Genomic DNA, 12,633 nt, shown 5'->3' with positions numbered 1-12,633 from the left:
TTCCCACCTCGCACGTCCAAGGCAGGCGGTCTGGCAGCACGCCCGCCCTTAATATTGCTCCAAATCCTGTCCTCCGAGAGGAGCAGTAAAAACGTAAAAAAAATTATTTATATATATATATATATATATATATATATATATATATATATATAAACACCGGAGCCGGGAAGTGCGGTGTCCCTGCGGGCAGGGGGCCGGGGTAGGGTCCGCCGGCCCGGGCCACTCAGCTCCCTCTGATCGCTCTTGCAGTTTGCCGAGCACCTTCCGCTGTCGCGGCTTCCCCGGGTCGCCTGCCGGTACTGATGCTGAAGGATAACTCTGAAAAGCTTCACAAATGCGTGCGGGGAGGGAGGGAGGGAGAGAGCTTCGGCTTCCCACCCCACTTCCTAATCCTTTCGGCAATCCGATTTCTTTTCCTCCTCTTCTCCTCCCCTCTCCGAGTCACTCCCCGGTGCTGCCGCAGCTCTGCAGGCGACGCCGGGCACCGGAGGGCGGACGGGAGGCCGCTCGGCGGGGAGAGGCTCCCGCTCGCATAAAGCGCGGTCCAGCCCCTCCCGGGCGACCGCCGCGGCTGCCTGCCCCGGGCACGGCCCCGCCGCGCCCCTGCCCCGCTCGGAGGCTGCCGGCACTGCCAGACCTCCCCCCTCTCCCTCCGGACGCTGCCCCCTCCGGGGCGCCACCGCCCGCTCCGCTCCTCCCCTCCCGGCAGCTGCATGGCCGGGGCGGCGGCCGCCCCTCCACCCGGCGGTGCCCGCGGGGCGCTGCCCCTGCGGCGGGGCCGGCCCGGCCCGGGGCTCTTTGTTCCGCGCCTCGGCGGCGCCGGCCTCGCACAAGCCCCGCGGCACCGGGCGCTTCCCGCCGGGGCAGCCCCGCCGCCGCAGCGCCCTCCCGGCGGGGCGGGGCGGCCGCGGGCCCCGGCGGCTCCGGCCCGGCCGCACGAGGCGGGGAGGATGGAGGCGCCCTGGACGGAGGGGCGGGAGCGGGGACGCGGCCGGGCAGGGGGCTCAGAGCCTCCCGCCGCGCCCCCGGGGAAAAGAGCTTGCAAAAGCCGCCCCTTTTCCCCCTTCTCCGAGCACCAGGGCTGGGGCCGCTCTGCGGGAAGCGGGGACGCCCCCCCCCGCCGCTCTGGAGCCGGACCCCAACGGGCAGAAACGGGGCTCTGTGCTCCCCGGTGAAAGCTCCGGCTGTTCCCAAATTGCGGCAGAAAGTTTCTACCACTCAAAAGAAGTCTTTATTTCATGATCTGCTGTCTTCTGCACCGGCAGCATCTTACCCAGCCCTCAAAGCCTGTTGGAAGCATGGAGTGGCTGTTTACTTGGGGTGTAGAGAGTATCTTTTCCAGCATTTCCACAGGCATTCAGGAAATTAGGGAAAGGACTATGAAAAAATTATTAGGGAAAGACACTGAAAGGAGGTTTTGCAGCCCACTGAGGAGAAGTGCCAGTGCTGGCACGGTCCCAGAAAGGGACACCTAGAAGGGAAAACCCAACATTTCTACAGCAGCCTTAGCACAAAGCTGCAAATCACCTGGGCCCATCTGTGTACCCACAGCTAAAATCAGGACCTGCACCTCCTTTTCAAATACTGACATCTGGTTTATGCAGACTTAGGACTGAGATGAATGGAAGGAAATGTTTAAAACAAGACACAAACCATAAGACAGATGTGAGATCAAGAATCCCATGCAAGGCGGATCAAGAAGCCTTTTCAAACATCACATAGCAGCACAGCAGCTGAGAGCAGCCTGACACTCCTAACAGCACCCAAGGGTAGCAGCCTAGCTTTCAAGCACAGCAGCTTTTTGGGGCCAGCACTGAGCTAGAGCAGGCAGTCATCGTGGGAGTGCTGCACATCAGGAGCAGCAGCTACGACTGCAGGCGTCTTTCCACAACAGCAGCGGCTTTTCTCGACTGCACATCAAAGCTCTTGCTGTACGATGGACCAGAGACAGCCAAAAACCAGCTAAGCATCCATCTCTCATGCAAGGTTTCCTGGCTCTAGAGTACAAGCTTAGAGGGGAATAATGATCTGTCTGAGGTCTCAAACAGGCTATGGTTTTACCCAGTCATTCCAGTATATAACTCATGTGTTGAATTTTTTTGAGGTTTTTATTTTGGGGGTGGGTGGGAGAGGAATTGGGAAGGAAGAGAAAGAGAGTCCAGTCTCCTAAATAGGGAAAAGCCTCACTAAGAAAAAAAGTGCCAAAATAATGATATAGTGGTTTTTTTAAAGTCTTTATTATGCAGAACATAGAATATATTTGAATGATTTTTTTCCCAAGCATTTTTTTCTCCAGTGTTTTTTTTTTTAACATGCATTGTTACCTTTTTAAAGCCAATGTACCATCCATTTATCTTTTTCCCTGCCCACAGAACATCCATATTCATGTTAATCACAAGTGTAAAAAAAATTAGACATCTGGCATAAAATATTTTGAGGGGAAGCCCATTTAAAAATTTTATCTAAAATGTCTTATCTACAAAAAAATCCAATATATATGTACATTATAGCAACACAGAGGCATAAGAATACAGTGCAATTTAAGATGAAGTGCTGTGACTTGGTAATTCTGCCCAGGGCTTGTGGAAATGTGGGCCACCATTGGCTTTGGGGCTGCTAGCCTAAAGCCTCAGGCTCCAGCATTCCTCAGTTCTGTCTCAAGTGGGTCTGAAGTTAGTATTGGGAGGCTAGAGATGCATTAAGCTTAATATACCATTAGAGGGTAGCAGAAATACTGTCTGAATAGGATGAGCTTTGGCAAAAAAAAAATAAGAAGAATGCTTACGAAGGTCACATGGTTTGGTGCATGTTTCACCTCCCTGTGTATTTTTGGAATGGCACCAACCTTTGGCATATTCACGCGAGACCTGTTCGCCTACTGTTGAGGAAATGAATTTGCTAGCTGCCACTGGTTCTGAAGTCCCTGACTGTCTCAGTAATCTCCCACTTTCAGCAGCCCAGGAACAAGTTACCCATGGAACTACACAGGAACTACGTAAGCTGCACAGCACCATCTCCCTCCCAAGAAAACAGCAGTCCATACTGCTTAACTAAGAGCACTGAGTATTCTTCCATGGGTTAAAATCCACTGCATTCTTCAAGGTCAGTCTTAATTTTAATTCTTCATACCAAGAATCACAGTTTAAGGCCTTCAACACACACCACAGTCATCATCTGCTTCACCCAACCCCATTTGGGGATATAAACACAACAGCTCAAATGTCTGCAACAAATGCTTCTCTTTTTAGTGAAAGATAAAGCACAATACTTCACACAAACACTTTATGTTTGTGCTCTAGTACTAAGTCTGAATCCTTGAACAGGTGAACAACTGCAAGGCTGGGAATGTTTACAGGACTACAGCGCAATCAGAATGGCACTGGAGATTTTTTTTATATTTTAAAAGAAAATCTTCAGGTTATGCAGGTCAAATGACTCGTGCTTTTTCCAAATAGTGGTCCTATGCCACTTGGGTGTCAGGTCCAGCACCAAAGCCAACAATGCACCTGCTGAGGGGTCATACTAAGCATTCCTGAACAGCTCAGCACTTCACTAGTGCTAAAATAGAACAGACTTCAGGTGCCGCAAATCTCCATGCAGAAGGTGCCATCCATACAGATCCCAGCATGCTTGACAGTTTCATAGGCTGAATATAAACTGTAAAAATAATATATATAAACTACATACATTCTGACTGAGCATTGTATATTGGGATACATTTCCACAAGTTTCCTTCTCTGTGATGCAGCAAGGGGGCTCATGCATAGTGCTCCACATCCAGTCCTGCAAGGTGTTCTCTTAGATTAAATGAAGACTCATGCTCACACTTTCTTCCAACCTCTCCTATGATCTCCCTGAATGGATAACATGGCTTCTGAACAAGCAAACAGCTGCAAGCCAAATGGTTTTCAGAGGAAAACAAATCAAAATTTGCACAGAAGGAGAAGAAGACTTACTTGGTGTGGAAAAGTTTTAGAAGGGTGTCTATTCAGGTACTGAAAACTGCACTCCTGATTTAGGGATACTTGTTCAAGTACACATGAAAGATCTCTGTACAGCTGAAAATAAGCAATAATTGACTACCCCTTTTCTCCATTTCTGCTCCATACAGCACAGAACTGCTGATTTTATGGGCACACTTCCCTTGCCTGTCCTTTGTGAAGGTGCAGCTCTGATAGTGAGTATCCTATCTGCACACTTAGAGGAAACAGCAAGAGGAGGATGGATAATGCAATTCCTTCAGATGTTTGGTCAACTCGCTTCTGAGTCTTTGCCTAAAGCAGAAGCATACTACACCCATAACTCAAGAACCAGAACTGTTCACTATGGATGCTACTTAGAAAAGATATAGCAACTAGAGAGTTAAATAAGCCATATACATACTATACAAAAGTTTGTGTCGTGTGAAAAACAAAAATGAAGGCCCTGAATATTCTGACATAAAAAAACTGGTTTATTCTCTGCCAAAGAACTAAAGGAAAAACTATGAATCAGGTTCCTTAAGACAAAGATCTACTTGGGAAAGCCAGTTTCTAACAAGAAGCAGATCTCCCACTCTTTGCTGATGCTTGGTAATAGGAGCTTCTCAGTTTTCTTACGAGTGAAAGAATATGGCCATTAGCCTTAAAAACAGTAATGGTTCTAAACTCTTCACTCTGCTCAACAGAGGCAAAAAGTTGCTTGCTTAGTTCTTCAGAGAGGTACTGGGAAGGTAACTATTGTATATTTATGAGTAAGTTTAGCCAATATACAGTACTGAGCAAAATCCTTTGTTCAAAAGCAGCCTTCATTTTCTTTCCAATTTTGCATCTCTTAAGAAATACCAGGAGTCATTTTCAATTAGAATGTCTCTGAAAAGTTGGCAGGGACTGAAGTTTTATTTCTTAAGCAGCTTTTCTTCCTTTGTGATCTCTCAAGATTGGTTCTTTCATTCATTTCTACTGCCAGGAGAAAAAGGAGACAGATTTCTGGTCAGTACATAAATATCAAAGCAGCAATCCATCCTACACATACTGTGACAGCATACATGCTGTAGGTTTGCCTAGCACAAACCCTTATTGGAGTTTTTTTTTAGTAGATGCAAAAAGGTTTTCTTGGCTTTCAAGCTCAGTGAATTACTGAATTAAAAGTGTACAATCTTGGACTTGTAACTCTTACTTTTTCAGAAGCAGTTTCAACAGGTTTCCTAATTTTTTACCAAATTTTGGCAAAACAGGTTCTCTTGAACAAAAGGCTTCAGACAGGAGTGTGGGGATTTGCTTTCCAAAAAGGATATGGCAAGGCTGAAATGCAACCAAGCACTTTGCAAATGCTAACTGCCAGAATTATTTCTGAAGTGCCTTTGCAACTCAAAATTCAAAGTTATATGCAGACAGCGTGACACAGTAGAAAGATACTAAAAGGCAGAAACTTGTACACAGTTTCCTCAACAAGTGCAACTAGAAACCAAATGGACACTACTAATTTTTGAACACTGACTATTTCAGAAGTATTACACAGGATTTATCTATATTATGAAGATTTTCCCAGATGCTTTTCTCCCTTCCAAAGACAAGCTGCTCTAAAACTGATTCCGAGACAAGGTTAAGATTCAACACTTGTAGAATCTATGATAACCTACTTCTAACTTAATACATCACAGTTTACAAACTGCTACACAGCAGACAAACACACTGTGCATTTGTGAATGCTTAAAAACAGCTACCTAAAGATCCAAGCCTTTAAATTGATCTGTTTTGTCTGCTCTTAAACCATTTAATGATCAAGTTAATAGGATCAGGGCTGATGTCAGGGCTTCCTGTACTAACTTCCTCTTGTTCCCTAGTACAATCCAGAGAGAGAAAAAAAAAAATCAGTAAAGCTTCTTGAAGTCAGAAAGCAGGTAATCTGCTGGAATGTTAGAGCTAGTCCTGGGCAGAAGATGGGTGAGAAAGTAAGCTCAGCTAACTGCTGTTTATTAACTCTGCCTGAAGACATGAAACTATTTCATAGCTATCCAAGCTGCACATACAGACTTCTCAGACTCTGCACTCACTCAGCTCCAGAAGAAGAGCCAACCAACATTAATGGACTAAGACAGAAACAGTTAACTGCACCTATTTTCAAACAGTCAATTTCAGTTCTTCTCATATAATTAAATATCTGAAATTCAATGGTAAAAAAATGAACCAGTCTTTTGAAGTTCCATTACATTAAAATGTAACAAGATCTATAAATGCATGAAGTTAGTCTATAAAATAGAAGCCAATTCTGCTTTAACTCACCACATGTATTTGCAGAATTGCTTGGTTCTAGTGACCAAAACACTCCCTCCCTGTTAGTTGCAGAGTGAACATTAAAGAACTTTAAAAGAATGAATTTTTTTTCAGCACCACACAAAGAGCTTTGAGTTGCTCTCTGCTTTAGTATTATGATGATCAGCCTGTTTCTAAAACCCCAGTAACCTGCAAAAAGTAACTTCCTAACCCAAACTGAAGAGCTGGCCCAACCCAATTGACACAATGTAAACATTTTACTATCTTTGCAGAAATCATGTATGTCTAAATAGAAAATACAGATACAAACTATACTGCAATTGACTCATATTTAAAACTTTTGGTACCTTTTTGCTGATCCATTCTGTTCAGTGAAAGAATTCAAGATGTAAAGACTAAGTAGCAGACCAGTTCTAAGGTGTATGAGAGCAAAGACATCTATTTGAAACAGAGGGACAGTATAATATGAAACTTGCAGATAAAGACTCCAAACAGCAACTGGCTCAGCGAACACTCATTTGAGCAGTGTTGATCAGTAACAGAAGTACAAAAGAATAAAGATATCAAACTAAATGCAATTGTGAGGACATTCTCTCTCTTCAGGGAAGACCTACAGATATGCAGCTGCCAATGGGGACTTGCTGGCCAGCCAAAATATAAGTATGACTACAAGAGTCAAGCTATCCATATGCATAACAGGGCCAGTGAAGAACACCTCACAGATGACAAGAAACAGTGAGTTAGCATAGCAAAGGGCAGCAGTCTTTCACAGCTCTGCATGGAATAGATGGTTCTCCAGATAGTCACTCCTTGTATAGGCCTGCTTATTAAGGGGGCTTAGTCTTAAAACTAAGCACAAGACTTGCTCTAGTTTCTTAAAACTCTAAGGCTCCCTTCTAGGACTCAGTGACTTGTTCATGACTTTATGATAATTCTAAAGCAAGAGAAACTAACCTGAAGATGAGAAAGCAACACATACACAACCCATATTTTTTCTTTTTTTTTTAAACAGAAGTATTAAAAACAAAACAAATCCTTCTCCATCACTTACCCTCTATCAAAGGGACAATTAGTGTCAAAACCAGGAGACAATCTGGTATCCATACTGTGAAGGAAAAGAGGCTACAGTTCCAGAAGTCCTTCTGCCTGTGGCTTACAAAACTAAATAATGTTTGGGAACAATGGTCCTGTCAGCGACATGTCAACAACACATTTATTTTAAAAAGGCTAAATTCAAGTTTTAAACATAAGTAACTGCAAATGAAAAAAAATGACTTTGGTTGATTATCCATCTTGTTAAATATGTCGAAGTTAGCAATCAACAGTTTCTTTAGGAAGTCTCCAGAAACAGACAGGTCAGCTCATTCCTTATTGGGAAGATCAGACACCTAGCAGTGACACTGAAAATGCTGCCATGCCAGCGTCACACATGCTCACAACATCTCAGCCAGCATCTGGGAGGCTAATGGTGCATACAAAGTCTGAACTAATCAGCCACAGCCAGCTTAGGTTGCTGTGAACTTATTGAGACAAATAAATAAAAAAAAGCAACAAGAAAAAAATAAAGCCAAGCACCTCTAGGGCCAGACCCTGAAGACACAGAAATCAAAGAATTTTTTTCTCCTCTCCCTATTTACAAAATGCCATTTAGAGTTGATGTGGCCACTTCAGTATGGTGAGGAAATGTCTCTTATACTAAACAGTCATAAGTGTGTTGTTCATGGATGCTGTGGCCTGTGTGCCACGGAGTGTCCCATGGGTGTGTCCCTCCCACTGAGGCACATGGAGGGAGTTCAGTCTTCTGTTTCTTCATATGTTGTCTCGTCAAACGGCCGGTCCAAGAGAGGTACCAAACGGCGACGGGAATATTTCAGTTGCAAAAGGTCCCCAACTTCATTGATTTCTTTTAAAGCCTGCCAAAGAGACCACAGTAGATCAGCAGAGGAGACAGATGCAAGTTATCCACACATCTTCCTTTATGTATGCCTGCAGACTACTCTGACAGCCACTTTACTTGTGATTTTACTGTGCTAGAAGCCAGTACCTTCAGAAGTGCATAGGATTTTTATTTTTTTTTAGCATTCAGAAATTTTGAGACCACATAAACAGCACTGGTCACTTAACTGAGAGTGCCTATGCATCCACCTGACTATTCCAGTTCCAGAACAGAATTATAATATCCAGCTAATCCCATGACTATTCATAGATAGAAAAAGAGAATAATGTTTTTCCCTTCCTGGAGGTAATGGAACTGAAACAGAAAAAAAATGTACATTTTGTTTGACATACATAAGGACTCCTCCTTATGTATCATTCAGTTTGAAAACAACTTGTGTTACCAAACCTGATCTATTGTATTTTTTAAACTGCAAAATAGCAAAGACAAACTACAATAGTGAGCTAACAAGTTCTATAGATGCCTTTGTTATATCTACATTTGGTTAATTTGCATTGTCCACATACAGCTACAGATGAAAGCTATGTGTCATAAACAACATGGCACAGGAGATTTTTTTCCAGACAATTCAAGGAAATAAAAATAAAAAGTTATTCTGGGTAGGACCCTAAGCATTTTCTCCTTGGAAAGCAAGTCCCACTGAGGTTGCCACAAAGGCTGCACTCAAGCAACTGATGACCCAGAACATTCTACTAAATTAGCACAGCCTTTCACCATTTTGACCTGAACTGAAATATTATGAAGTTTACCAGAGATCAAACATCTGCTTGCGTAAGAAATGAGGGAAGTCCCAGCGCAGTTAATCATACTTCCATTATGTTGCAATCTCTGATAAGACATTAGTCCACACACAATAGGGTCTATTAAAAGCCAAATCCTAAACTTCATTTCTCTACAGAACACTTAGAGCAAAGTACAAAATAAATCAGTTGTTGCAGACAAATCTGTGATAGCATGTTATGCTAGTTATTTTATATAGGCAAGTGACAAAAATTAATTCAGAAGATCACTTCCAAGTCCAATATGATTTTTTTTTAATTCAAAGATTGGCATTCTTCACTGCCTTGAATTGTAAATTTATTGAGATAGGTACATTCAGCATTGCTTCAGAATGTCACTAATTCAACACTGATGCTCCAATCTGCATCAAATGCTTGTCTCTTGAGGACAGCTGGAAGATGGGGGTTAATAGCTCGACATGTTTTCTCTTCCTAGATGGATAGTTCAAGTTTTTGTTTCTTTAAACAATGGCCCTTCATGCTTGTTGTATCTGGCAGCAAAAACCTCTGAGCTCTAAAATCTGGGGGAACGACAAACCCAGAAGTTGGACGTCGGTAAAAACAAAACAAAACAAAAGTGTGGGCACAGTCTGCCAGAGCCTTAAGTAAAGATCCCATATGGAAGCAATTTAAAGCTGAATTTCTGTTGAAAGAGTATGTTAACTGTTATTCTTGAATGCAGATTTAGGATTTTATTAATTTAAAACAAAAAGGACCATGTGACCAGCAAAGACTACAAAGGAAATGGCATTGGTGTACTCTGACTTTAGGAGAGTGTAATATATTTTTCATCACTGAAAAGAAAGCACAGCCCACAGCGATGCAGGTTATGAGGGACTTCACTCTGATCCTAAGCCAAATATTTTTAGGCAAGGAAATTTTATTTACATAAAACAGTTAAAATTTTAACTAAGAACTGTTCCTCATCATGTGGGTGTATTTAATAAGAACAAGGAAGCATTACAAATAGACAAGCTTCTCTTCCCTATGCTTCAAACCTGAATAAGTTTTGTTTAAAAAAATACCACAAGAGTCCTAGCTAGCATCCATGAATACATAGATGGGATACCAAGTTGTCTCCTTTCAGTGACTTAAAGAAGCTGTCTGCCAGCTCTCCCCAAGTCCATTCATTTTTTAGTTCTTCCTCCTCCTGCATATTGTTGCCACAGTTAGCAAGAGGGATTAGACCTGAGGTCTGCCTTAATGATTAGCTGCCTGAAATCAATCCCTTTTCACTGCATCACAAGAAAACACTGCACAAAGTCACTGACACGAAGACTTGCTCCTTATTAACTCCTCTTGCCAATGTTCTGGGTTCTGAGCATGCAGCTATTTTGAACCATAAAGGGGGTTACGCTAACTTGGAAAAAAGCCTCCACATACTGAGCTAAGTCAGGATTTCTTCATTCACTTCAAAACTCACACCTCATTTTGCTCTGGATTAATTTTCTTAGCAGACAAGCTCTAATATATTGAACAAGCATTTCCTCAATTTAGTACATTTAACACTTACAAAGGTACTCTAGCAGTGAGTCTTATGTTAAGTGCACAAAATTTGAAACATTTTTTGGAAAATGCAGAAAGAATTGACAGGAAAAGAGGTTTTTAAACCAGAGTAATAAAAGTTACAGATAGATTTTGGAAGAGCACAAACGTGGTATTTACACAGACCCTACAAAAGCAGCTTATTATGGCAAAGGCCCCAGCTAGTCACTAAAAGAGAAGACCAAGAACCTAACCAACTGTAAAATTGCACAATTGCTCAGGTAGTGTCTGCATATCAAGTTTGTACAGCTTCAGTTTTAGCTCAATTTGCAGCAGTATTTTTTCAGAGACTTCAGTTTTCTTTATTTTCCTTCCTCCCATCTCTTATCTATTCATCCCTACTCCATGCCCACCTGTCCCAGAAATTACTGCTCCCTCATTTGTGTCAATGAACTCAGGTCTCAGCCAAGTCTGATACTATTTATTGTACACAGGGCAAAAGGAAGCAAAGGAGAGGGTCTTCTCTGAATGTACTGGTTCCAAACCTTTATTTGGAACAGAAACAACTAAATCGAGATAGTTAAGGGAAGAGTAGCGGGTCAAGTAGCTGGGAAGGAATTCCTTAAACAGTCTGTTGTTGGAGTGTTAGGGAATCTCTCACAGGCAGAAACAACTCAGGAGCAGCAAGTACAGCATCACAGATACACAGCAGGGTGATACTACTCAATGACACTACACATACATTATGAAACTGCTCACATCACACACTACCTTACTATTTTTTTTTCACAGAAATTAAATTTAAAAAGCTTGTAATTTTAAGCTGTTGATTTTTATGTAAGTTCTATAGCAGTCAAGTGTGAAAAGGTTGAGTCTATTTTTTTTTTATAAGACATTAGTAAATATCTGTTAGATATCCTATTTGCTGTTCACATATTGAAGTGTTACCACCTGATCATATTTGGACATGAGGCATGATTTCCCCTTCCTAACTCAGTGACTACTCCCAATCACCTTGTCCACAAAACGTTCAAAAATAGTTTTAAGATTTTTTTTCTCCACAATCTTCTCAAGATAAAGGCAAGGCTTTTCAACCTGCAGTTCCTTACGCTTTTTTGCCCTTCTTCAAGAAGAAGGTGACATTGGCTATCTTCCAGTCTTCAGAAGCCTCCCCCAGCCACCACGAACTCTTCCTCCAAAGATGATAATCAAGAGTGGCCTTACAGTGACAGTCAACTCCCTCAATGCTTGTGGATGCAGCTCTTCAGGTCCCATGGACTTGTGCATGTTGATTTTGTTTAAATGTTCCCTTATTGGAGCCTCCTTCACACCAAAGGTAAGTATTTACTGCTCCGTACTTTTCCACTAATCTCATGCTCTCAGGATTCCTAAGTCTCACCAGTAGACTGAGACAACAAAGGCACTGAGTACTCTTACCTCTTGCACACATTTCTCACCTGATTCCCTGTGCCATTCAGCAGCAGTCCTCCACATTTCCTCTACTCTTTCTCTTGCTACTAATGCCCCATAAAAGCTCTGCCTGCTACATTTGATGTCCTTTGACAGACTGAGGTCCAGGTGGGCTTTGTTTTTCCTGACCCCATCCCTGCATGCTCTGGACTGTCTCTTTATTCTTCCTTGGTCACCTGTCCATGCCTGCACCTCTTATACACTTTCATGATATATATTTGTTGGTTTGTTGATCCATGCAGGCTTCCCACCACATTTCCTCTTTAAGTCAGGATAGATCATTCTTCAGGAGACTGTATCCTATGGGATTCTTTCAAGTAGGTCTCTGAATAGGACAGAGTCTACTCTCATGAAGTCCAAATTCATGACTCAACCTACTTTATATTCTGAGTCACAGACCCTCAAAGTGGGGAAAAAAGTGCAATGCCAAACATTGGCACTGCCTAAAACAGCCCATGTACATATGTCCATCAAAAAAGATTATTCAGAAGACTCAAAATTGAATGTAGCTACCACACCAAGACATAATAAGAATAGTCAGACTTATTCATATAATCCTCTTTCAACTCTGTTAGTCAGAGAGTAACCACCATCCTTACTTTTTGAAGGCAGCATCTCCTAACTGTGATGCAGGCCTCCTTCGAGGGGACCTCCATTCCCTCTGCAAGTAGGACTAAGTAAGGCATTG

At 42.5% G+C, this 12,633-nt stretch overlaps 1 protein-coding gene across 4 annotated transcripts in view; it reads right to left on the bottom strand.

The window, feature by feature from the left end:
• Positions 1–2,218: 2,218 nt before the first annotated feature.
• SPTLC2 (serine palmitoyltransferase long chain base subunit 2) overlaps positions 2,219–12,633 on the bottom strand; it is a 78,676-nt gene continuing 68,261 nt past the window's right edge. For 2 of the 4 annotated variants that reach the window (XM_053945593.1, XM_053945594.1), the window contains exon 12: positions 2,219–8,167. In XM_053945593.1, coding sequence (XP_053801568.1) covers positions 8,048–8,167 — 120 coding nt within the window. In that variant the 3' untranslated portion in view covers positions 2,219–8,047. The remainder of the gene's footprint in view (positions 8,168–12,633) is intronic. The other 2 variants (XR_008431426.1, XR_008431427.1) reach the window with 2 other exon arrangements.

The sequence above is a fragment of the Vidua chalybeata genome, chromosome 6, assembly GCF_026979565.1.
Source record: "Vidua chalybeata isolate OUT-0048 chromosome 6, bVidCha1 merged haplotype, whole genome shotgun sequence".
NCBI lineage: Eukaryota > Metazoa > Chordata > Aves > Passeriformes > Viduidae > Vidua > Vidua chalybeata.
This window is presented reverse-complemented; position numbering and strand designations above follow the sequence as displayed.